The 25,379-nt window shown below is 46.0% G+C and overlaps 2 protein-coding genes across 19 annotated transcripts in view; both read right to left on the bottom strand.

Moving 5' to 3' along the window:
• Positions 1 to 1,049: 1,049 nt before the first annotated feature.
• Positions 1,050 to 17,783, bottom strand: LOC306819060 (putative ribonuclease ZC3H12C). 6 transcript variants are annotated; one of them, XM_079336825.1, is made up of 7 exons: positions 17,438 to 17,783; positions 17,064 to 17,221; positions 7,338 to 8,197; positions 6,804 to 6,943; positions 6,488 to 6,722; positions 5,671 to 5,777; positions 1,050 to 5,214 (listed from the first exon to the last, which is right to left on the bottom strand). In XM_079336825.1, exons 3-7 carry the CDS (start codon positions 8,117 to 8,119, stop codon positions 3,677 to 3,679), a joined length of 2,802 nt encoding a protein of 933 aa, XP_079192951.1. In that variant the 5' UTR covers positions 8,120 to 8,197; positions 17,064 to 17,221; positions 17,438 to 17,783; the 3' UTR covers positions 1,050 to 3,676. The 6 variants fall into 6 exon arrangements, with proteins under 6 accessions (XP_079192951.1, XP_079192952.1, XP_079192953.1 ...); XM_079336826.1 differs by having other exon boundaries at positions 17,750 to 17,764; XM_079336827.1 differs by lacking the exon at positions 17,438 to 17,783 and adding an exon at positions 9,137 to 9,274 and having other exon boundaries at positions 17,054 to 17,313.
• Positions 17,784 to 19,488: 1,705 nt separating this feature from the next.
• Positions 19,489 to 25,379, bottom strand: part of LOC306818423 (mitogen-activated protein kinase kinase kinase kinase 4-like) — a 36,760-nt gene continuing 30,869 nt past the window's right edge. For 9 of the 13 annotated variants that reach the window (XM_079336009.1, XM_079336010.1, XM_079335998.1 and 6 more), the window contains 9 exons: positions 24,571 to 24,688; positions 24,320 to 24,490; positions 24,093 to 24,236; positions 23,848 to 23,982; positions 23,652 to 23,752; positions 23,420 to 23,569; positions 23,164 to 23,323; positions 22,929 to 23,068; positions 19,489 to 22,813 (listed from right to left, as the gene is read on the bottom strand). In XM_079336009.1, coding sequence (XP_079192135.1) covers positions 22,730 to 22,813; positions 22,929 to 23,068; positions 23,164 to 23,323; positions 23,420 to 23,569; positions 23,652 to 23,752; positions 23,848 to 23,982; positions 24,093 to 24,236; positions 24,320 to 24,490; positions 24,571 to 24,688 — 1,203 coding nt within the window. In that variant the 3' untranslated portion in view covers positions 19,489 to 22,729. The remainder of the gene's footprint in view (positions 22,814 to 22,928; positions 23,069 to 23,163; positions 23,324 to 23,419; positions 23,570 to 23,651; positions 23,753 to 23,847; positions 23,983 to 24,092; positions 24,237 to 24,319; positions 24,491 to 24,570; positions 24,689 to 25,379) is intronic. The other 4 variants (XM_079336003.1, XM_079336001.1, XM_079336002.1 and 1 more) reach the window with 1 other exon arrangement.

Genomic DNA, 25,379 nt, shown 5'->3' with positions numbered 1-25,379 from the left:
TAAAGGACCACGCAATAAGAAAATAAATATATTTACAAATAAAGAACATCTCTTAAATAAATACCAAACTAGTATACAGGAAGTACAGCTGTGTCCCAATGAATGTCAGAACATGTCGTTTTTTAGCTAGCAGTGCAAAAGCTAGCAGCTAGCAGCAAACACTTTGGTTGCAACCCGTCCAACTTGGTCCAAAACACTCTGGAAGATGTTCCTCTTACAGATGGTCTAGAGTTGGCACAGAAGAGCCGAAGCGTTAAACTTGACCCCGTACCCAAACCCGGCATAAAGAGGTGCCATGATTGTGGTGTTAAAGGTGTGGAGGTGGGTCAGGCTGTCAGCGGAGACTCTGTAAAATGACACAGTTCCAGCAGGACAGTCCACGTAGACTCCCACTCTGTGCGAGACGGAGGAGGAGAGATGAGTGTTGTGCTGTTGTCGTGCCAGGCGTTGTATCCTCCGTCAGTGCAGGTCAGACTCCAGGACTGATCGTTCCCTCCAAACTTAGAGCCATCGCTGTCTCCTTTTTTTGCAATGCCTCTGTAACTCACTGCGATGTAAACCTTTCCATCCCACTCGACCTCCCAGTAACAGCGACCAGTCAAAGGCATCAACAAAGCAGGAACAACACTGTCCACCAGATGGCACCTCTTCTCCAACAACGTTAAAGCTGGCAGACACGAATGAACCACATCTGCAACTCTAAGAAAGAAAGAAAAAACACATATGCAATTATGGTCACATTGATTTAAAGTATTTGAAATAGGTGATACATTCAGGTACACATACTTGCCTTTTTCTCGGACATAATCACCTTTTTACAAGGTGTCAATAAAAACACCTTGTGAAAAGGTCCTCTGCTGACCAGGACTTGTAAGAACAAAACTGGCCACAAGATGGTGCTGTTTCTCCAACATGAGTTCTGGCAGAAAAAAACCCCCCTCTTACCTCTGTTAAAAAAAACAAAAAACATACCATAGTCCCATGAAATGAAACACAAATATGTGTTTTAGCATGCAAGTTAAATAAAAACTCTTAAGTAGTCACAATACTCTAGTAGCACTTTCTTTAATGAACAATCACAGTTACAGTTTAAAATGTTACAATAATAAGTTCCACTGTTACTCTACTGGATAATGTAAATATAATTTAAACAGAGAATAATCGTGACACTTTTGTCACGTATCATAGAAGAAGTCAGCCGAGAGAAATCTTTACAGCATCATGTCACAGGTATGGCGAGTCAAAACATCCAGGACAAAGAATAGCTATATATACAAATCAAACCAAAGAAAAACATGCAGAAAAAAAACATGCATAACAGATAGCTGAACATAGTTCAGAGTATTGGATGTGTCATAAGCACAATGCCATGAAGAGGCATTACTTTGGGCCCACGCTCAGGTGCCACACTGACACACAGTGCCAGGAGGCCAGAACGAAGGCGCTTCTTCAATGTACTAAAAGGTTCTCCCATCGACGGCACGTGCTATTGTACAGTTATTCATGATCGGTACAATGGGACACGTTGGACTGGAAAAGAACCTGTGGGCTTTGTGTAGCTGGCTTGTGATGAACTGTATGAAGAGCTTTACTCAAATCCCCTGGTGGCCACTTTTACATCGAAATCCTCCTGCTCACATTTCATCAAGAACTTTAGAAGTCAAATACTGATTTAAATATCTAAAATTCTGCAGGGTTGTCTACTTGACATTACTACTCCAGAAAGTGTTGTTTGTCGTTATAATTCTTTATCTTCTTCATTTCATGGATATTTTGTCGTCTCTATAGACGTCAAATTTGAGCTAAACTCTAAGCAGAGTTTTCGACTGGGAAACTGTATGTTTTCATGGCTCTACGGAGACTTCATCTTGTTATGCACAATCAGAATCAGAAAATTAGCAGGAAGTGCTCAGGTAGATTGTTCTGTATCATGTATCATGGCCATCATGGGATTCAGGATATATCTGGGTTTAACACTTAGTAAACACGGTTGGGGTCTGTCCAATTTATTTTATGATTCTTTAATGATTAAAAAACTTTTTCTATTATTTTAATAGTTCAGTTGAAGCGTCTTTAATCGGACATTAAAGGTGCACTCTGGAGTTTTGGCAGAGAAATGAGAAAGTTGGAGATCCTGTGATGTTCAGAACTTTTTACACAAACTGTCCTCAGAGGAAAATCTGGTCCCTGGAACTGTTTGAGGATAAAATGCTATGAGTGGGGGGGGTCAGCTGGCAGACGTTTTGTATTCATTCAGAAAATATCACATAAAATGAATTTGTTTCTCCAACTGTCAAATTTGACTACCAAATCTACAAAGTGCACCTTTAACTTCCTGAGCAGCGAGAGGACCCCGACCTCTGTGAACTCGTGAACGTGTGATTTCATTAAAGCCCCTGTAAAAACATAAGCCAGCTTCAAACCCAAAAAGCGCAGATGAAAGAGGCTGTGCTACCTAAACTAAGTAGGCAGACAGCTCCCTTTGTTCTATAACAAACGTGAAATTATTGTCTCAAAACAACTTCCACAAGATTCAAAGTGGGAACACCTCGATTGGAATGGAGCCGTCGTCGATGCACGTCCTCATTTAGCAACAAAACAGCAAGAGTGTTTGGTAAATACAGATCAACAAGTCCATGTACTGTATATAACACCAGCGACTTAGTTAATGATACAATTTGTATCAAACAAGGTTTTCTCTGTCTAGCATGGATTCAGCTGGGATCTGCTACAGACGACACGAGACGCTGCTCAACGAAAGCACAGCAAGGTAATCAGTTAAATATATTTACATATTTATACGAGTTTTATCGACTCATCATGTTGTGATGTTCTCCGTCTGTAGCAGATACCAGCGATGACCCAGAATAAAGGGCCAGAGAGAGAGAGAGAGAGAGAGAGAGAGAAAGAGAGAGAGAGATGTCCCTTACTAAAACTAAGGTACACACGACAGGGTCACCCATCTCTACAGCTACAACTCTGACCAATACTGACGTCCTCTTCAACAAGACGGCCATCTTTCAACCAGCACACACAAACAGATAAATATAGTACACAGTCAAGTCGTAATTTGAAAACAGCATGTTATGACGGAGTACCACGAGGTTATTGACTGCAAAAAAAAAAAAAAAAAAAAAGTCGACTCTTAAAAGTCCTCAACTCTGATTCTTTTTGATGCCACCTGATTGAAAACGGTTTTATTTTGATAGACTGGAAAAGGAGCGGCGTTTTTGAACACTACGGATCACGTTTGGAGAAAAAGTAGCCCAGTGGCGTCTTCACTGGAGAAATTACTTGGCAATGTTTCGCAACTAGAGATGAAGAAATGACCCTCGAGGTCTTTTTTTTTAAACAGGTGTCACTGTCAAAATCTGGTCTTGTGTGAAGGTATGAAGAAGATGCCAACAAAAAAAAAAGTGCAGTTTGAATTTTATGCACGAGTTCTTCATCTAAGAAGCGTCGATTGATGTCCTGAATAAATAACTAATCTGTAGGCAGTGACTTGAGTTGGATTTAGGTTCTGTATTGTCTCATTAATGCCATCAGAATTAAAAAAAAACTTTTAGGCAACCCGGCGCGCTTCCAACTTTTCAAAAAGGCAAGTTCCAGTTTGTATAGTCAAACTCAAGCTGTTTTCTTATTTGTGATGATTGTTTCTTTTTGTGTGTGTGTTTTGTCAGTATCGTGTTTGGGCTTTCTCCGTGAGGATGGCTGCCGCGAGCTGCTGGGCGTCGGTGACGTGGGGGCTCCTTGCCATCACCCGGCTCACCAGCTCCGAGGGGAAGATGTTACACAGGTTCACGTACACCTTCTCCCTCACGTCCTCGTAGCGGCTGTGCGCGGAGGATTCCGGGTGCATGTAGGAGGGCTGGGCGTGCGAGGGCACGGACAGGTGAGAGCTGTACGGGGTGCTCGCCGGGTGAGGAGGAGGAGGGTGAGACGGGTGGTTCAGGTAATGTGACGGGGATGGGTGAAGGGCCGGGTGAGAGGAGTGGTGGGGGGCGTAGCCGTCCTGCGCCCAGGGAGGGGAATGCCAGGAAGACTGGCGTGTGTCAGGTAGGCTCTGATAGGCCGATTGCTCGTATCTGGATGGGGGTAACGGAGGCTGCCTGTAGTACGAATCCCACCCGGGGAGAGCTTTTGCGCGGTGGTGATGCTGCGACGCGGAGAGGTGCTCATACAGGTGCGAGTCTGACACGCTCTCTGCTCGGGTGGGGGCCAGGCAGCGGCCAAGGGGAGAGCCAGGGGGGTGAGGGTTCGACTGGGGCAGGGAGTGGTAGTCACCTGGGCAGCTGGAGCGTGCAGCCAGCTGCTGGTGCTGGAGATGAGGGGGCAAGGGGTAGAGGGGGCGCTTTGGGGGGGCTTCAGGTGGAGGCTGATCGTGAGAGCAGGTCTGCACGCGTGCTACGCTCAGGTGGTAGCTGTGGACCGCAGGATTAGACGCGTGGCTGTGCTGGATTGTCGTGTACTCAGCAGGGTGGAGTCCACAGAGTTCCTGGTTCGACGCCGGGTGGTGCGGATAGAGTCGACTGTGAGGGTTGGTGAAATGCATACCGTCTTCCAGTAAGGCGTCAGGGGGACACCCGGGGCACGGCCGCTCGCCGTACGAGTCGCAGCTGCTGCCGCAACTCACGCTGCTCTCGCTCCCACATTCGGATCCCGTTGAGCCCAGCGAGCCCAGCCGCAGGTCTGTGTCGTTGGGGAAGCGACAGTCCGGGCTCCGCCTGGAGGAGAGGCTCAGGCCAGAGTAGGCACGCGTTACAGAGTAGTAGCTTAAATCTGGAGACTCACAGTGAGGGTAAAGATCGTGGCCTGGCGCTGGGAGAGCATGAGGAGCGGCCGCTCTGGGCTGCTGCTCTTGCGGGAGGCTCAGAGCGGATGGAGGAGCAGGCGACATGGTCAAACCCCCGCTGCTGCCGTACAGGCCGCTCTTCTGGCTCTCCAGACGACTTTTCGCAAGCAGCTTCTCCTCGGCGTCGCCGTAGGACAGAGCGCGGATGCTCGGGTCGGACTGTCTTTTCGGGGCTCCTTTCTTCGCCTCAATGCTGCCAGCCGGCACGCTGTGGCTCTTCACCAGGCCGGAGTCCAGCTGGTGCTTTGTAGTGACGCAGGTCTTGGCGCTGGCACGGAGCTCGTCAGCCACAGCGCGCTGAGGCTGAGCCCCTCTCTCAGGGTGGTAGTATTTACATTTGTGGCCGTAAGTGCACTTCTTTCCTGGAGTAAAGACAGAAAGGTGACGAAATAGTTCAGAAGCAGAAGCAACTATGCTCAAACTATTCAAATCAGTGAGTTTATTTTTTGAAAAGGTTAAAAAGGTCCAGCCTCCATATTTTACTTCATGCACTCAGTGCCAGGTCAGGGTTCACTTTGCATGAATGAATGAATGCGGCTCTGCTCAGCGGCCTTCAGCTTGACTGTATCGTCTCGTGTCTCTCCTCGAGCTCTAGATTCTCTGTGGGGGTTTTAGTCAGGGAGGTTAAGAGCACTTCATGTTGACAAGCGTCATTTAGAGGTGGATTTCCTTTTCAAGCAGGACTTAACACCTGCACACAGGGACCTGATTTCTCACCATGGTATCACTGTGCTTGATTGACCAGCTGACTGAATCTCTGAGTGTGTTCAAGAGGAAGTTGAGAGACACCAGATGTGTGTTGGTGTTTGTGTTCTCACCGTATGGACAAGGCTGTTTCTTCTGCTCGGGCATGATGGGCCTTTTCCTCAGGAAGTTGTCTAAGCTGGGGCCGTGACGACCCAGAGGGTCATCTGGGGGCATGAACCTGAAAAGGAAGGACACGATAGTTACAGGACTCAGAGAGCGTGACATTAGTTTTTCTATTAAAGGGGACATATCATCCCCTTTTTTCACCTTTTCAAACAGTCCACCTGTGCTCTAAATGAAACATCTGTGTGTCTGTCCTGTGGTCCAGATGAACATGAATCAAGCAGCAGAGGAGGTTTGTGACCCTGCAGAAACCAGCTCTCTGAACGCTCCGTTTTGGTGTGTGCGTCTCTTTAAATGCAATAAGCCCCGCCCCCTGAGTTTACCCAGTAGACATCGCTCCTCTGCAGTGAGAATAAAAATGGCGGACCTGCACAAAAGTTTTACTCTAGGCTGGAGGTGGAGTCCATGGGAGGAGATACCAGGGGAGGAGAGGGAGTTTTCTTAACAGTTTCCGACTTGTGATGTCACAAACTGAGAAAATATTAAAACTGAGCCTTTTTCTGCATTTTCACATGTTGTGGGTCAATAGACACTCAGGTTACCCAAATAAATTCAAAAACTCAAAATGTCCCCTTAAAGTCCGAGTGATGTCAGCTGCTGCTGCATTTATATATATATATATATATATCATGATATCTAAAATCTAACATCATGATGTAAAATGATTTCAGAAAGCCGAATTATACGATGTAACTTTAAAGTCATCCACTAAATTTCACTTACACACACACACACACACACACACACACACACACACACACTTACTTGTCATTGACAAACGAGTACATGAGCAGCCGCTCGTCGATGAACTTCTTCCACTCGGGCTTCTCGTTGGCGAGGTCTCTGTAGTTGTCATTGGAGACGATGATTCCGTCCGACTCGTAGGCCAGCTTGACGATGAAGCGGTCGTCGTAGCAAACCACGCGGCGACCTTGGACGCGCCGGGAAGGAGTGAAGACGAGGATCTTCTCCTTCTCCAGGCGACGCAGGATCTCCTGATCTGTGGAGGAGGACGTTAAAGGTTTACGCTGACGAAGGCGCGTTTAAAGGATTTGATCACCTCTGCGTTTGTGAGAGTCACCTGTTATCGGGGCGTCGGGGCGAGACTGCTCCTTCCTCCATGCTGGGACAAACACTGTGATGTCATGGTGACCTCGCTCCAGGAACCAATCGACTGCAAGCTGGATGCCCTGACAGGAAAACACTTCCTTGTTGCCATGGCTACAGGAGGACGTAGAAGCAGGAGGTGATTGTTTAATCTTTTTTGCATGCAAGTAATAAAGAATATGTGACAAACAGAATCCACTGTGAAATGATGACAATGATTTAAGATGATTATTCAGGTCAATTCTGATGATATTTTAAAATGCTTTTTTAACTTAAAAACTGTACTTCTTAAACGCTTAAAGGTAACCATGGTAACTGATTTTCAACACATCCAAGTCATCCTGTTTTGTGTTAATCGCGCACAAAACGTACTGAAAACAAATAATGTAGAAACATCATCAACAAACAAAAGTGATTTTAACTGGATTTCATGTTTTAAGTGTTTTTTGAATCTTTGCTACAAGACTGGATTGCATTCGGTTTAAATAGCGGCTAAAAGGTCGCGTACCTCATGGCGACGTTGCTGCCGTCCACCACGACGGGCCGCAGGTTGTCCTGGTCACACAGAGTCTCGGACAGACACGGCGAGTCTGCTCTCTGGCTGTCGGGCAGGTCGGAGCACCCACAGGAGGAAGAGGTGGATGACGAGGAGGACGTGGAGGCTAACGAGGCGGTCGGCTGCTCGCTGTCCGACTTGGTGCCCAGTTTGACCAGCTCTCCCAGTATGTCATTGATGAGGGTGTCTGGGCCCAGCTTGGACAGTACCAGCCGCACCGTCTCCTCGGAGTAGCCCAGCTTCAGGGCAAAGTCCAGCTTCGCCTGGTACTCCTTCCCGCCACCTGATTCAGGAGCTGGCTCTGCTGCAGCGGGGTCGCATGGAGGCTCAGGTGAGGTGGACCGGACAGGTGTGTCAGGGTCATGATCTGATGAGGGCTCAGATGGGGGCTCAGGAGGACCCTCGGTGCCTAAGTCTACACACTGGGTCCGACAGAGCGGCTGGTGGGTGTTCTTACTGAGGGTTAACCCCGCCTCTCCTCCATCGGGGTCGAGTGAAGATGGCGCCGACTCGATCTCAGCATCCGACCCGGCTTTTTCTTCCACCGACTCTGGCGGAGGAGGGGAATCGGCTGTGCAGCTGTCGCCGGAGGTGTCCCCCTGCTCCTCCATAGCAGGGGGCCCGTCAGCGCTGCCAGCCTGCCGGTCGGCCCCTGCTACGTGGAGATACTCCAAGTCCAGCACCAGGTCGAGGATGTGGCCTTCTTCTGCCTCCACATGGTCCTTCTGGCCCATGGAGCTATCACAGACATCCAGCACACCGGGGGGAGGGGGGGGGAGGCTGCCCTCTCACAAAGATCGACTCATCGGGGCCTGAAGAAGAAGAAAGAGAGGATGGAAATATCAGACATGCTCCTTTCAACTTGACACAATCAAGATTGAGATTGTTGGGAAAAAAAGAAAAAAAAGGTCTTCCTCTATCTTAATTGGTCGGTTTCCTTTTTGTGACTGCTCATGACACAAATCCAACACACACTGTGTCGGGTGGAATCACTTCTTTTGTCAACATTTTGAGGTTGAACTCATGTGGTCGCACAAAATGCTTGTCGAGATAATTTCCTCCTCCGGCACTTTTTTTAAATTATTTTTTTCAGCCTTTTTATGGAGAGAGACAGTGGATAGGGTGGGAGATCAGGGAGAGAGAGAGGGGAATGACATGCGGGAAAGGACCTCAGGCTGGAGTCGAACCCGGGCCGCCTGCGTGAGGAGGCTACAGGCGTCCCCATCCGACACTTTTATTCTCTATATTTCAGGGTTTGAGTTTTACCTTTGTGAAAAGGTAACAGCAGGTTCTGTTTGTTTGTTTTTTATTGGTGGGTGAACTTCTGGCTCTGAATGCAAATCATGAAGTTCACCATAAAGTGCAGGAAATCAACTTCCAGTCCAACATCGCCTGGAATTCACAGGAGATGATTTGCATTTTAGGGACGTGATGATTCAAAGTCAACACTGACTGTCACTTTAGGAAAATCCATCTTGTCACCTTTACTTCTTATGGAAATGTTTCCCTCAGCGCCGCCTGTCCGGGAGCAGTCGGGGACACAGAGTCGATGGGGCCTCGCAGTCTAATTAATGGACGCCTGCTTTTTTAAGTCTAGACTGAGTGTGTTTTTATACGGCCACGCCACAGCGCATTAATCCACGAGGGGGGAGGGGAGGGGAGGGGGGGGGGGGCAGTGTGTAGACCGTTTAAAAACAGCGGCAGCAAGCCGTTAGCCCCTAACCGTTGGACCCTTCCCCCTCCTTTACTACCTGATAATTAAGGTCCATATGCTTCTTCCCAGTGGGGCGCTGGAGTCATTCATTAAAAGACGGAGGGGCTCCGCCGCCACCGAGCCAATCAACAAAGTGCATTCAGACCAGTGAGGAAATGAGATCTGCTGGTGACGGCTCATCTGACTCACGGGAAGGTTTCACTCCGCCCTGATATGAAAATCAAACGAATATATCTAAAACACAAAGTTAGAAACCCAGTGTTGAGATGACGTCTTAGAAACCACTAAACCACAGTGTCTTTAGTCTGACTCAGATCAATAAATACGTCAGTCAAGACATAGGACAGGACAGAAATCAGGACGAGAGAGAGCAGAGAACGACACGGGTCGGACTTGAACCTCAGCCTCGCGCACCGACCACTGAGGCCACCAGCGCCCTGATACCAGGCTCAAGATTCTGATTGGTTAAAGCAGTTTAAGGTTTACTTTTACACAAGGATATTTAAACAAAGCCTGTCATGTCATTATAACTCTGAGTTCACACATTTACTAACTTGTCGTCAGGTTCCCGCCTTGTAGAGACGTTAAAACTTGTATCTGAACTTTTTAATCGTGGCCTATTCTTCATCAGATCTGCAGGAACTTTGCACGTCTTCCAGGAGGAAGACAAAACATGGACAGACGGGGGATCGAATCAGCCAACACGGTTTGTTTCTGAATGACGTTGTGATTATTTCGGTTTTTAACTGTCTGCTAAGTTGCTGCTGTGACGCTTTAATCAACACGACGCTGGTCTCAACATCTCACAGGCCTGCTCTCTGAACAAAACATGATGGAAGTGACTTCAAGACGGAGAAGGGAGGGGGGAGGGGAGAGGCGGGGTTCAAGTGAGTTCGCATTTTATGAAAAAGGAGCTGCCTAGCAACCAGGCTGCGCTACTGTTGCTAAGCTACAGCTGTTGAAAGCATTCAGCCTTAAAATGCCAAGACTGAGCGTGCACACACACACACACACACACACACACACACACACACACACACACACACACACACACACACACACACACACACACACACACACACACACACACACACACACACACACACACACACACACACACACACACACACACACACACACACACACACACACACACACACAAAGCAGCACAGTACAACAAGGTCTGCTGTGGGGGAGGGCGGGGCTTAAGTGTGCCTCAGTGGCAACCCAAGAGCTCCAGCAGTGACGAGGATGGGGACCTTGGCGTCCGCCGGCGTGGGTGGCATCGCGGCCTGCGCACACGTGAAAAGACACACGACGTCGAGCTCACAGAGTGACTCACACGAGGGGCAGGTGGGAACACCTGACACATCCTGGACCTTCTTTTTTCATGAAGCGTCTCTGAGGTCTGACTTAAACACGAGCAGCCGAGATGTGATGGCGTTAAGCCTCCTGGGAACAAGTATCATCCTGTCACACAGGAGATATTAAAGACAGAGACTACATGACTAGTCCTCGTTCAACAAGAAGCAAACGAGCCTCGAGTCTTCTTCTGCGTCTGGAATGACATCGCCCTGGTTGTCCGAGGCAAACGGAGACCATGCATGGAAGACATGTCGTCTTTGCTGACGCTTAAATTAAACTCTGAATCGCTAAACGACGACCCAGCAGCTCCAAGAAGACCTGACGCCACGACTGAGACCAGAAAGTCATCAGGAAAATATTCACTGCGGTGATCAAACGCCCAGACAAGTACACTCACTTTCCCTTAAACTTCTATTTAATCTCAACTGTTATTCAACCATGGATTGGCCCCCTGCTGGTCGTTAGAGAGAATGCACGATTACGACGAATTTCTGGACACAAAAAGGCCAAACTGAGCTGATGAATAAGTCTGGAACAAAAACCTTCTGCTCATCCTGTAACTTTTCTCATTCTTAGTTCATGTTTAACATCTAATTATTCAAACTGTGGCATTAGGGGCGGAGCTTCAAGAACATGAATCAGCAGATTTCTGTTGCTGCTGTAACTCTACGTCTCTGCGCGGCGTTCACGCACTCTCGCCTGGTTCTGTTCTGAAGAACTCGGAGCAACACGTGTCTCTATGTACTGTACACATGTGGAGGAGGCGGAGCTTAAAATAAACATGATTTAAAGAAGTCTGTTTTTTACTTGACTTTAAAATGATTCAGAAATCAACCAACCACCAAAGCAACGGTGCCGCCCAGACGCCTTTTCACCAGCACAACCCGCCAGTGCTTGGCTAACGTCGCCACGTTCTTGGGAACCTTCTGGAAGTTAAAATGGATGGAAGTGCCACTTCAGCAGATCGGCTCATTTTACTACTCGTGACATTTTCATAATAGCCAAAAACATTCATGATGGCTGCTTAACATCTGGTTAGCTTAGCATCATGAAACGTAAAACAGAGTTCAAAGATTAACACGGTCCAAACAAGTCAAATTAACTTAGAAGAACTTTTTAATTTGTTGAAAAAGGTGAAATTCACGCTCGGCCTCTTCAGAACCGCCACGTCGAGATTAATACAAACATAGATCAATTTAGCGATGACGGTATGAATCGAAACATTTAACGCAAAGAAAACACCGAGTGCTTCTCAACGCCCCGCCCCTTTTTTCCCGATCCTTATTTCTGCATCTTATCCCATCACATGTGCAGCTTTAGCAGGTGGCTGTTCCATCATGAGCCCGGATGATTCCTGACCGTTAAAGGGAAGTTTTTTCTCGCCACGATGTGACGGACTAAACTGTAATAAAGTAATAAGTAAGATCTCCTGCTTTTTGTGACGGGGCTCCAGATAACACTTGTTATGAACTGACGCTACATAAATAAAGATTGATTGATTGATGGATTGTCACGCTGATCCGATTCAATAGGAGTGGATTATTTAAAAGTTCTTCACGTGTGGTCTGACACACACACACACACACACACACACACACACGAAACACTTTCTGAGTCTTAACGGACCAACGGCAGAGTGACCTCATCACAACATCTCAGACCTGCAGGATGAGAGGGTGCATCATTCAAACATCAGCTCACACACACACACACACACACACACACACACACACACACACCAGTGCAGGCTTTTGATGGAGGCTGTAATGAATATGTAACACAGACAGTTCTTTGTATACGGGCGCTTTGTGTGTGTGTGTGTGTGTGTGTGTGTGTGTGTGGGGGGGGGGGGGGTTGTCTGGTTGTGGATCTGCAGCCTGTAACTGTGCAAAATGTATTGTAAGGGGGCCGGATAATGAGGTGGGGGAGCATTGTGTGTGTGTGTGTGTGTGTGTGTGTGTGTGTGTGTGTGTGTGTGTGTGTGTATGTAAAGCGCGCGCTCGGGCTTTCCCCGCCAGCAGAGGGGCAACAGATGTCGACTGAGTGCTACTCGCAATTGGTGTCTCCCCTCCACACACACACACACAACTTCCCTGTATCCACAATAAAGATGCAGCATGACTCACTGAGGACACACCATCAGATGTGAAAGACACATACACACTCCTGAAACATCTTCAGCCAGAGCATTTTTGGCATCCTCCTCCATGTGACCCAAATCTGAAGCCCGCACTTTGTGACTTCTCTCTCTCTCTCCTCCAAACAAACAAAACAAAAAACAACTTTATATCAACACAGGGTCAAACTGGAAAAAAAAATCTGCACTCCAGAAAAAGCTTCTGTCACCTCCTCACTAAAAACTCTTCAGACTGAGATCATGATTTTCAGCTTCTATCCGCAGTATCAAACATGAGATCAAATCCTCATATTTATCATATTGGAAAAAAAGTGATGCACACGTTTGTGCACCTGCAGGAACCTGCTGAACGTCTGCAGCTTACATTTCGGTTCCAATGACACAAGAGAGAGTGAAATTTTCAAAATAAGAGCCAGACATTAAAAGCAGGAGAACAAATCAACATCTTCCTCCTCTGATCGTTCATATTCATTCAAACTAAATTAAGAAAATATATGACACTAGTACATTTATGCACATTTGAAATATAGTGAAGACAAAAGTTCACTATTTCCAATTTTGGTCGCATTTGAAGAAACAGACATTTTATTTCCTTCAGGTTATAAAAGCAATATTTTGGTTTTATCTGTTTTCTGAAAATCGCACAATAAAAAAAATCCTCTTCTACCTCAAGTGCTTTTGTCTTAAACTTCTGCATGATTACATTTATATAAAAAGAGGCATCAAGGGAGCTGACACTAACAGCTTCTTTAAAAATAAAAAAAACAACCCCAAAAAAAAAGGGAACTTTCACGCGTATGTCAGGTTAAAGCCGTCTCACTTACCAGGCTCTAAAAGATCAGCAAACCCGAAAGGAGAGGGGAGTGGATGAGCTCATTTCTGCAGATTTAAATCCTCCAAAACCAGATTAGAAGACGCAGCGGGTGAAACAGAGAAAGTCTAAAAAGTTCCCACAGCATCCAGCATCCAGCTCCCGCCTCGCCCTCGCTGCCTGCGTCTCCTCCGCAGACAGATTGGAGGTTTTTTTTTTTGAAGAACCACAGAAGCAGACAAGTTGGACAATGAGTGGGACAACAGATGGAGCAACAATGTCAGCCATTCCCTCGGTTAGAGTGGCTGCTGCTCCACCAATCAGAGCGCGGCGGGCTTACAATGAGGAGCAGCGACCATGCAGAGGGAGGAGGAGGAGGAGGAGGAGGAGGAGGAGGAGGAGGAGGAGGAGGCGTGCAACACCCAGCTTCCCCAAGGCACGCGTACTCACCGTGCACCATCACACACACTCACACACACACACACACACACACACACACACACCCTCACACACACACACACACACACTCCTGAGTCTGAAAGGGCGTCCCCTGTGTGGCCGATGAATCAACGAGGGGTGGGCGCCCTAACAATAGAGCCACACAATGGGAGGCCGGGGAGGGCAGCTGCAGGGTGAGGGCTGGGGCTATTACAGCCCAGGGCAGCAATGGAGAACACCTGGCTACAGAGCGCCACAGTCACTCTCCTGCCTTTGTCTTTGTGGGGAGAGAGAGGGGGGGGGGGGAGAGAAAAGACCAGCGTGGCCTTTAAGAGAGTGCAGGAGGAAAGAGGAGAGTGTGGCGCTGCTGAAAAGGAGAAAGGGCGAGTGTGTGTGTGTGTGTGTGTGTGTGTGTGTGTGTGTGTGTGGAGGGGCGGACATCAAAAAGTTTTATGCCTTACAGAGTGCGAGGAGGGGGACGTGGCGCTCTTTGTTGCAGCACACTTCAGGCAGAGGAGTCGGAAGCAGCACACATCTTCTCCTGAGTGAAGTCCCATCCTCGTAAATAAAGACACCCACACTCACATATCAGTCACCAATGTGAACTTTAGGGACATGAGTGGCCAATCACAGAGCTTGTTTTCTGCCCGGATTAGATCCGACTGTTGTATTAAATATCTGACAACATGACAGGATCTTTTTAAAAAGCAGAAACTGTTGTTCACTCCCCACTCTCTCTCTCTCACTGTCAGAGCATGTCAAAGATGTTTTTAAATATGAACAAAGCTCTCTGGATGACGCCAGCCAGCTAACGTGGCTTTATATGGATGATATCTCTGAAACCAGGAAGTCAAACGTGAGTTCTTCTGCTTCAGTCTCATGAGATACTTTAAAGATGAGATCTTCAATTTTTGATGAATTTTAGAGTTTTAAGCGACTGCTATTTACTAATGTTTGAGGGATTAAAAAATGGCGGTTGGTGGATTTGGATTGGCTCTCGTGTTGGAGTAGGAGCTAAAAAGTTTGTTCCTGGTACTGTGGAAAATGGTCCTGTGGTACAAAGCACCTAATGTAATGTTCATGCTTAAGTAGGGATGTAAAGAATCGTCGAGGTGCATGTTAATAATGTGCTGAGCGTCAGCAGCTGCAGAGCAAGATTTAGAAATTGACGCACCGCTGACTTTTAAAATCTGAGGTTTGGAAGCCCCTCCCCTTGTTGAAAGAATCAAATATTAAAAGGTCAAACCACACCTCCCTATTTTTAAGTTTAGTAAAAGTTGCAAAAAAAATAAAAGGTGAAAGCGTCTAAAGTTGAATCAACACCACAGAGGCAGAGTTCAAAATCAGCAGAATTTATCTTGGCAGCAAAACGTGGGCAACAAGAACGTATGATGTCAGAGGGTTTCAGCGTCGCTCTCTGCCAAATGATCAAAGTTGTTTTCATCATCTTTAGTGTCTCAGCAGGAACACAACAGCCTGATTAAATAAAGATGTGCTCCGAGTCAGCATGCACGCGCCGATAAGAGACGACAGCTGAGCGGCTGCACACCATCCGAAAAAACCGCGCAGACACAGAAAAGCGCTGTGTCCACCATCTGTCCAAACAAACAGGTGCGTGTGCTGCTCGGAGACAACTGCTGCAGCAACAGGAGCAGCCGTCTCCTCGCTCTTCTGCTGACAGATAACACATGCACGCAGGATAAATGGAAGCTGAGAGGAAGGAGAGACATTCTGAGAGCAGCCGCACAGATTCCTGAATCCTGCAGCATCGGTGTCATCTGACCTGCAGCTGCGTCCAAAGAGGACTTTTATTTCCTTGACAAAACAGAAAAATATTGAAACTCAACATGACTTCTTGAAATGACTTACTTTTGATTCATCAACAATCAAAAGAAAAAGAAACTTAAAAACAACCAGAATCCTCAAATGTCCGAAGACGATTTAAAAAAAAAAAACAACAACTGTAAAACATTTGAAGACAAGTCAACTTCTTACCACGAGACCAATTTGGCAGGTTTGAAAATGATACTGAAAAAAAGAGTGTTAGAAATCTTGCTTGATAGATATGAGCTAAAAAAAATATAGAAAAAAATAAGAGAAGAAAATGGCTCTTTAATTTATATAGTTCTGAGTTTCACTCCTTTAAAACCTGTGACGTTGTCAAGCGTGTATAGAATAAAGATCTGTGAAACTCAAGCGATTAATAATAGAGTGCAACATGCAAATAATAAAACAAACAAGTCAGTGAAAAAGTTTCCTGTTTACTGACCCTTCAAGCAACGATACTATGCAAAAACCCAATGATGCTGCTACATGCAAAGTCTGTGTGAAAAATGCGTGAAAAAATCAGTTATTAAATAATCAGAACAACCAATCATCATTTATAGCTCTTTCAGCAGCAGGCCCATCAGGCAGCTTCAGACAAACACTAACAGGGATTATAGGACGGACAGCAGGAGACCCTCTGCCGACCCCTCACACTAAATAACATCCAGGATAGATGCAGTCAGCTGCATGCAGTTCTCATTGAAATGAATAAAAAAGTGTTTGTGGGAGGCAAAACAGTGAAGGTCACATGTTTGAAACCATAATGATTTTTTTTGTTTTTTTTTGTTTTTAATCTTTGCAAATGAACTTTATGTCTGATGAACGTATTCTCCACATCTTAGGGGCTTTAAATCTAGGAAAGGTTGTTTTCTTTTTTTCTCTGAAGAGCCAACCTTAAAGTTAAGAGTGAGGAAAGATGGATGGAATAAAAGGACAGCTGCTGAAACTCACCCCCCCCCCCCGCCCATCAAAAGCTCTAAACTCAAACCTGGAGAGGTTCTGATTCTGATCCTCAGGGAGCCACTATCACGGACACAGCTGTCAGATAAAGCACCAGACAGGTGGAGAAAAGGCAGACACTGAAAGCGTAAGGCCTTATCTTCCCACAGCAAAAATACCACAACACATTTCCTCTTATAGTAGTTTCAGGTGAATTTTGAGACAAACAAACCAGCAGCGCCCTCGTCCCTCAGCCTGCTGAGGGAACCACAATGTACAGAAACTATATTATGGTTGTGTAGGAGCGCGCAGGGGCGTGCACGGTCACTGCAAACCACAGCCACCGTCACGACCTCCCTCCCTGCATGCATGCATGCATGCAGCTTTCACCCACAAAACAACCTGCAGCTTTTTTTCCCCCCAACATAGCCGCGCACGTGCACTCACCTGGTCGGAGCCGCTGCTACAGCATCAAGGTGAGGTTCGTGACAGAAAATGAGGAAAAACGTTCCCATCACATACTGGCGACGCAAAACATCCGGCTGGTTTGCAGCGTGACCCAGCCAAGCTGCGTCAAGTTACGGAGAAGCACAGGGGGACTTCCGCTTTTCAAATTAAAACAAACACGACGATGAAAGATACGTTCAAGCATATATAACATCTGAAATAATCATCATAATATACATTTTCCATTACATCTAACCTTTGTTAGTTTGTGGAAATATATGACAACAACTCGGTTTAACTTTGACTATGCAAAATTGTTACTTCCTGCCTAATCTGTTTGTGGCTGTCGTAGTTAAACGGAAACAAAAATATACCTGTAATGTACTTTTCTGTTGCGTTTGCACGAATACAACTTTAGACAGTCGTCTGATGAATTTATTTTAATTTTAATGATAAACTCAACAAACAGACACTCTTGAGAATAGAGGAACAGTCGGAAGGTCACCAGATAGCACGGTCACACTTTTTACCATACCACCACAATCTGGAGTCTAACCGTTAGTTCACTTATGTTCAAACTTTCTGAGAGATGTCTCCTGTAAAAAAAAAACCATAAGTGCGTCTCTCTGAGTGAAGGGGGTTTGTTTGTTTAGAAAACGTTTTAATAATGAGATATTGTTTTTGACTTCGGACTGAACGTACCGGCGAAATAGTTCACCCCCACCGCAAACAAACCGGAAACTGAATGTTGTTCTTCTTCGTAGGTTTTTGCTCGGCGTCCAAAAAGTGGCATTACCGCCCCCCTCTTGATAAATGTACTGCAGTTTCATGACTATTTCGAACAAACCCTGAAAATAAAATAGGGAAAATAAAATTATGTCCCCACCCCTAATAGATCTCTGAAAAAGAGTTTCAAACGCGGACTCAGAATGAAAACTGTAGAAGCAACATAGTTTGAAGTGCACAACAGCGCTCCCCTGTGGACAATATATAAACTAACGCTTTAATGTTCGAATTATCCGTTCAATTTTAGGACTAGATGGAATAATCCCATGATACAAGAAACCTGAGTAGAGTGGTAACAGTAGGCTACATCCATGGGAGCTGCTTCAGTGCTGTTACAGTGCTATGTGCTGGACCTGGTTGGGTGGGATTGCAAAATGGGGGATGGAGAGGAGTAAGGGGGGGATGGTTGACAGGGGTCATCAGGTGGGCACCCTCCTTCAACGGTGTTTCAATGACAGGCACACTAAGGTCTGTTAAATCTCTCATCACATTCACATATTTTTTTAGAGTTAAAGGTGGTCATCTGTTTTAATTGTTGAGAAAGTGAATAATTAAAGAGAAACTACTTGTTACTATTGAGTTAACGAACCACCTATGTGTGTATGTATATATGTAGAACCACCGACCTCAAACTGGAAACTGCAGGTTCCTCTTCTTCGTTGGTTTTTGAGGGCGGTTAGCATCCAAGAAGAGGAATTACTGCCCATAGATATATAAAAACATATATAAACACGTGTTCTATATATATCTGTTACTGCCTATCTGTGGATAAAAAGTTGTACTGCATGTTCATGACTGCTTTAAAAAAAAATTAAAAAAATTCTTCACCTCAACTCTTGCTAGGACACGCATACTCGGCCTCTGATTGAGAAACTATTTTGACGATGTAAAAGGTCAATTAAAGTGAGACAATCTGTATTGTGCACAACGGCGTCCTCTTGTGGACGAAGTATAAACTGCTGTTTAATATTGAGATAACATCTTACAGTTTGATTTATTCCTGGTCCTCATGATTGGATATTAGTTTTTATCAGCAGTTTGCGGAAATAAATAAATGTAAAGTATGAGGAGACATCCTATCGTGTGTTGCCGTTATTAATAATAATAATAATAATTTACACTTTATTAATCCCACGAGGGGAAATTCGGTTTACACTCTGTCTAACACACACATAGGCCGAGATACAGACTCATGCACAAACAGGGTTCTAGTGACATGCATTAATGGAGAGGTCTCAGAGTGAGGGGGCTGCCCACAGCGAACGCTCCAGAGCAGTTTTGGGGTTCGGTGCCTTGCTCAGGGGCACCTCGGCAGTGCTCAGGAAATGGACTGGCACCTCTCCAGTTACCAGACCAGTTTCCGGACTTGGTCCGTGCCGGGACTTGAACCGGCGACCCTCCGATTAAATATTGTTTTGTAGTAAAAGTTGAATAATTCCGGCGTGTCAGAAAAAGTCTATTTTTTTTAAAATTAGGATTTGCCTTCATCTAGAAAATGTTTATAGGCTTAATCAAAAACAGGATCAGAGTCAATTTATAACAAGACACTTCAGATGTGTCATAGCACTCTGCGACTCAACCGGTTAAAAAGGAGAATAATACGAGACCTTTTGAGTAGCAATAATATAAAGACAGACACTGTAAATTACTTCTGATTTTATTCAATGGAAAAAAAGACCTTCAGGAAAATACAGTAATTCCCATAGTACACACAGAGAGGACATAAATTAGAGAGGCATGGTGGAGAGATGTTCAAGGGAGGGGGGGGGGGGGGGGGGACATGTCACCTGGCACCTGGTGGTAGAAAACATTTGATCCACGCCGCCACACAGCCAGGGGCACACTGTGCACTAATGCAGGATGTAGAAAGAATCGGGACACTCGAGAGAGACTCGTGTGATTCATAACGTGGTGAGCAAAAAGTTGATTAATCCTGTACACAAACGTCTAAATGAAAGTACAAAAAGGGAATAATACAAAATACAAAAAACAGGGAGAAACTGCCCTCAAAATAAACCATAAATATTCATATCGATGCACATTGGTTTAACAAAACAATTGCTTCTGTAAACATTTTCAACATAAGGTGTGCATTACAATTTAAAAACCACTGCAGTCGCATACTTATCCGAGGGGTTACATGATAAAAATCGCAGAAACAAGACTAAAAACTAAGTCAGAGTTAAAAATATGCCGCTTAGTCCGCGCCGTCTCAAGTGGTTTTGTAACACTGCTATTAGAACGAGTGACTTTTTGCTTTCTTCGCAGACAGTGAATGCATCCTTTTTTTTTTTAATCTGCAGCTCCCAGCTTCGCCTGTACCGAGAGCAGGATTTAAGAGTTGAAGGGGGGGGGGGGGGGGGGACTCGTTAATCATTCATACATGCACATGAGCTGCAGGACTGATTCAACAGAGGAGGGAGGCGGTCTTAAACAGGTCGTTTTGGGCTTCAAAAGCAAGAAACAGAAGTGAAAATGAAAGAATATGGTCCAGTTAAGCTTGTGGTCTGAAACCCAGAATGTAAAAAAAGAAAAAAGAAAAGAAAGAGGTCCAACATTGAATCACATGGCTGGTTCTGACTCAAGTTATCCTACAGTACATATAATCCAAACGTCACTATAAACGAGTAAAAACTAAACCAGGTTTTGTGTTGAGATCCTCGTAAGGCAGCTGTTAAGAGTTGGATGATTGTGGATGTGAAATCTTTTCTCTTTGCACGCTCGCCTTCATTCCCTTACCGTTACGTCCATGCTACCTTTAAACGGCCACCTGCTAATTCTGCTAATTCACAGTTTATGCTAGCCCTACTTACAATTTACCATTAAAGGAAAAATCCACCTTTTTTTGTTTTGTTGGCGGCGCAGCAGCTCACATTTCTGGGTGTTTATTTATATTTCCAGTAGAGAGAAGTAAAAAACAAAACAAAAAACAGGATCTGTGGACTTGAAGACGATGATGATGATGATGTAAGAGTTAATCGTTAGCCCTAAATCGAACCGACAGACTGAGGATGATGTTTTTGGGGTGGATCTTTTCTTTAAAACTCAGCGACATGTGAGTCCTGCATTCTTACAACGAGAACTAAAACTAGGCAGGAAGAATCACAACCGCTCTACTTTTGGTGCCTTCTTAAAGTTAACAGCTGTATTAGTTCATGTTTGACTCAAAATACACAAAGAAGAACTCTATACATTACACTGAACGATGCTTTTATAACTTTATGTGTGAGTTATCTTTCTGGTTTTAATGCATTTCTGCAGCCAGTCTTAATCTGAGCCATTGATCTGCTTAGAAACAGTTACCCTGCTCTGATTGGTCACATTTATTTAACTACTTCAGGGTAAGCGGTGCATCTGAAACGACCTGACCCGAACATTTAGGACTTCAGAGACTGATTGGACTGCCAACGAGAGCAGCCAGTTTAGGTAGACTTTAAACTCATATTGAGTTTCTACGGGGATTTTTAAATCCTTTTAGCAGCGATCCATCTTTGCAAAGGTCCTCATCTGTTTTTTTTTGGTGCGTACACTCGTCTGAATCAACGCTACATATTCTGCTGACAGTCCCGAGTGTGTCAGCGCACCCTCTGCTGGACAAACTGCACACCTACACTTCCAAGGAGAGTTTGATTTATCTGCTACTGAATAAAAAGCGAGACAAAAAAAACCCTGATTTTAAGAAGCAATGTTTGCAGAAAGATTACCCACAATGCAATTGATGTCGGATTATTTTCTCCATGATTTAATCTTGCACGCAGCAGACTACGTAAAGTCACTCAGAACATCGCCTTGTAGTGGAGAAAAAAAAAAAAAAAAGCATTAGAGAACAGGTTTTATTATTATGCATTGTCGATCAATTTAATCCAGTGCGTTCGATCGTCTGATTCCCGGCTACATATTCTGCGGACTGTCCGGAGAGTTTAGAGAACGACAGGCTCAGAGCCCCCTCTGCTGGACAGTCTGCATGATGACACCTTTCTATAATCACCCTGTACATCAACATTTTCCATTAACTGCACGGCTTTGAACGATGTTATGAAACTTCCTTTTAGTTTTAGGTTTCCTCGTTTTCTTCTGCTTTTATTCATGTGCAGCGAGTCACATCCAAAATATACAGTGTTTGAGAGAAAGAAAACGGGCTAATCTGTGTCGATAACACCAAAGCAACATGCTGCCACAAACAGGGCTACATCTGTCCGACATCACCTACAGTACACGTGAGGCGTGTAGTTAGTATGTACAAGCTCATATCCAGTACCCTGTTTGTTTACGGATAGATCCAGAAAGGTCCCTTAAAAAAATCTTCACTCCGAGGAGGAGAAGGCAAAAAAGTGAAGACACAGAGGCAGATTTACACGTCAGGCGTTATTCAAAGGAGGGATACGGTGGCTGTGAACTAGTGTTAACATGAGAATCTACTGTGGGAGGAAGAGGAGGAGTTACCTGAACAGAACCTGGACTAAACATGTGTAGAGTCGTCGCCTTCTTCGATACAGCACAGGCGCGTTTAGCATCTAATTGTCAGTTATTCACATGCTCAGTGTTTTTCCTCCGTTCACACACACACATACACGATGCAAAGTTTTACTATGACACATTAAAGATTTACCGTCGACAGGCGACACGTCCCACGCCCTGCAGAGGAAGAGGAGGAAGAGGGGCGGACCGGCTTGAAGGTTTGAGCGCACCCGGTCCCCTCGCTCCTCTCCTCTTCAGGAGCAGAGTCCGATCTTGTTCAGCCGAGCGAGGTGACAGGAAGCTGCGTCGAGGCTCAAGGCGTTTTTCTCTTCTTCGCTCTCCTCGTCGGGTCCGCCTGTCGCAGTCACAATCGTCTTCTTGTTGTTGGTCTCTGCTGAGGAGTGGGCGTCACGTCACGTCTGCTACCAGCTCATGAGGGACGTGCGTCCCAGGGTCATGAAGTACACCTGGCTGGCTCCTCCTTGGCGCACAGAGGCGAAGAAGACCTGACAGAAGGGGACGCAGGCAGCTTTATGCATTTGATGCGACAGGCTGCGATTTTACAGGAAGATAAGATTGCGTTCATTCCGGCGTTGTAAAACGAGGCGGGGATGTTCTCACCTTGTCATTCCTCTCACAAAGGAACTTGAGTCTCTGAGCTCTCTTGTGCATGAAAACGCCGTCCAGGTGTCCCGTCTCCACGGAGCGGATCTCTATGGCCTTCTCACCCCAGCCCATGATCTGGTTCGACCTAATGTAGGCTGCAGACACACAGCGACACGACTCATTCAGAAAGGTTTCCACAGGTGGTGGTACCTCGCAGGTTGATGCTCCTTCTCCTCCTCCCTCCACTCACCCACTGAAGTCGGCATCTCTCCCCACTGCAGCACCACGTCCTTGGTGATGCGTCCGTAGGTGTTGACGTAGACGCCCTCGTCCTCGTAACACACCAGCAGCTCGATCCCGTCAGTGTTTGGCAAAATGATGATGGCGTGGCACTGGATGCTCGTCTGGATCTGAGCGAGGGGACACGAAGGGAGGAGAGTTAGGGGGAGAGGGGGAAAGGGAAAGGCGAGAATGTTTGTTTTTCAGGTGAAATGGCGAGCGCTTACGTGCGTGGGCAGGTAGATGTCGTAAACAGCACCGGAGTCCACGTCCACGGCGTGGAAGCCTGAGCAGGAGCCGTAGATGACCTTTAACCTCTGACCTTCCTCCACCGTCAGGTCGACCAGCAGAGGCCTGTGCACCAGGTCACCGAAAGACTAAAAACCAAACAGGAAGAAGAGAATCAGGTGAACATGCAGCTGGGATAAAAGCATCAGCAGGCTCGGTGGGTGTTCTTACCTTAAAGGCCATGAACTTGTGGTAGGGTTTTGGCGCCCAGGCGTAAACCTCCACAGCGTTCTTCAAGGCCAGCACCAAGAACTTGATTCTCTCGTATTTCACTAGAATTCAAAAGCAGACGGGTGTGATTCTCAGGGTCACACTTCAGCGCTGGATTTTTTTTCCCCTCTTTAACGTAATCGGAAGAGAAACTCACCGACTTTGTAGTGGACACAACCCTCCAGGTCGCCCACGTTGACCCAACCCTGCTTCTTCTCAACCTCAGGGTCGTTGTGCAAAATCTTGTTCCTCAGCCACGACAGGTAATACACCCGCAGCTTGTTCTTTTTACCTGCAGGGGGAGGATTAAAGGAGGGCCTGTTTGCAAATCGCTAAAAAAACTCCAAAGAATCAAAGTGGATCTGTCTGGTCTGTGCATCCAAACCTCGGGTTTGTTTGTACCTGAAATGGTGACCAGGACGTTGAGACCCTCCAGGACGTCCATCTGCTGGATGCGTCGTCTGTTAATCAGAGGATAGACTTTCCCCTGGCCGCTGCGGTCCAGCAGCATCAGACCGCTCTCTGTCCCCACCAGCAGGTTCACTCCTGAAGTCGGCACAGAAAAACAAGAAAACATCAGAGAGAAAAAAAAACGATGGGAGCGTTATTGAAGGAAGGCGGATTCTTACCCCAGAGGGCAGCACACAGGATCTCAGAGTTGAACCTCTTCTTGTATTTACGGATCTCTGGCGTGTCGCTCGGCGGGCGCGTGTTCACCGGGTTGACATTCACCACCGAGCCTTTACGGGACGCTTCGGCCCTGAGCGGGTCCGGCAGCCGCCCGTCCTGACCAAACGCTGCTGAGAGGGGCACAGAGGAGATCACTTTAAACCTAAGTCTCATCGCCTCCCGGTTTGGGCTCAGTGAGTTGCGGACCTACCCATGTTGTTGAGAGAGCTGCCGCTGGAGGGAGAGACTTGAAGAAGACGAGGGTCGATGAAGGGGGTGAAGGAAGAGGAAGACTTGTGTTTGGACATGGAGTTGCTTTCTGACTGGGACTGAAAGGGAATAAGAGACACTTCAAATCGGAGGCTTTCATTGTGGACCCAAAAGGAGGATTTTATTTTACACACACAGGACGACACTTGACATGTTCTGGGTTTTATACACCGAATAAGCAGGTCGACTTTTTCGCTCGTTGAAACGCTTTGACTGGAAACGCTTTCTGGAAGTCACACTGTGTATCGGATTTGATGAAACCTTGTGTCAAGGACGCAGAATTGTTGAACCCGTTCGTCATTTAAACTCTGAATATGTTTAAATATCCAGAGTTTAAAAATACCAAAAAAAAACTATCATCAAAGTAGTTCACAAAAAGATTTGGAACGCCTGAATGTGTTAAAGGAAAACAGCAGGCCTCACATCAGTTTCCAGTTAAGTGAAAAAAAAAAATTTCCCCACATGGGGCGATAAAACAGCGTAGAGTGATTAATTTACGACATCTGTGTGACACGTAACACAAAGCTCGCTCTGCATCGAGTCTCGTAAACAGGCGAGAGGGGGAAGGAAACATGTTAGTTGTTCGATGTCAGAGAGAGGAGAAAACATTGTTAGAGAAGACAAACATGTTGCAACGAGGGAGGAAATTATCCAGGAGGGAAGTGTTGGAGGAGAAGCTGCTCCAGATGAAGCAGGTAGAATCTGTAAACGAGTTTTAAACGCAGACAAAGAGGATGATTGGATTCTTCT

The sequence above is a fragment of the Symphodus melops genome (assembly GCF_947650265.1).
Source record: "Symphodus melops genome assembly, chromosome: 23".
Classification (NCBI taxonomy): domain Eukaryota; kingdom Metazoa; phylum Chordata; class Actinopteri; order Labriformes; family Labridae; genus Symphodus; species Symphodus melops.
Note: the sequence above shows the minus strand (reverse complement) of the source record. Positions and strands in the feature narration are given on the sequence as shown.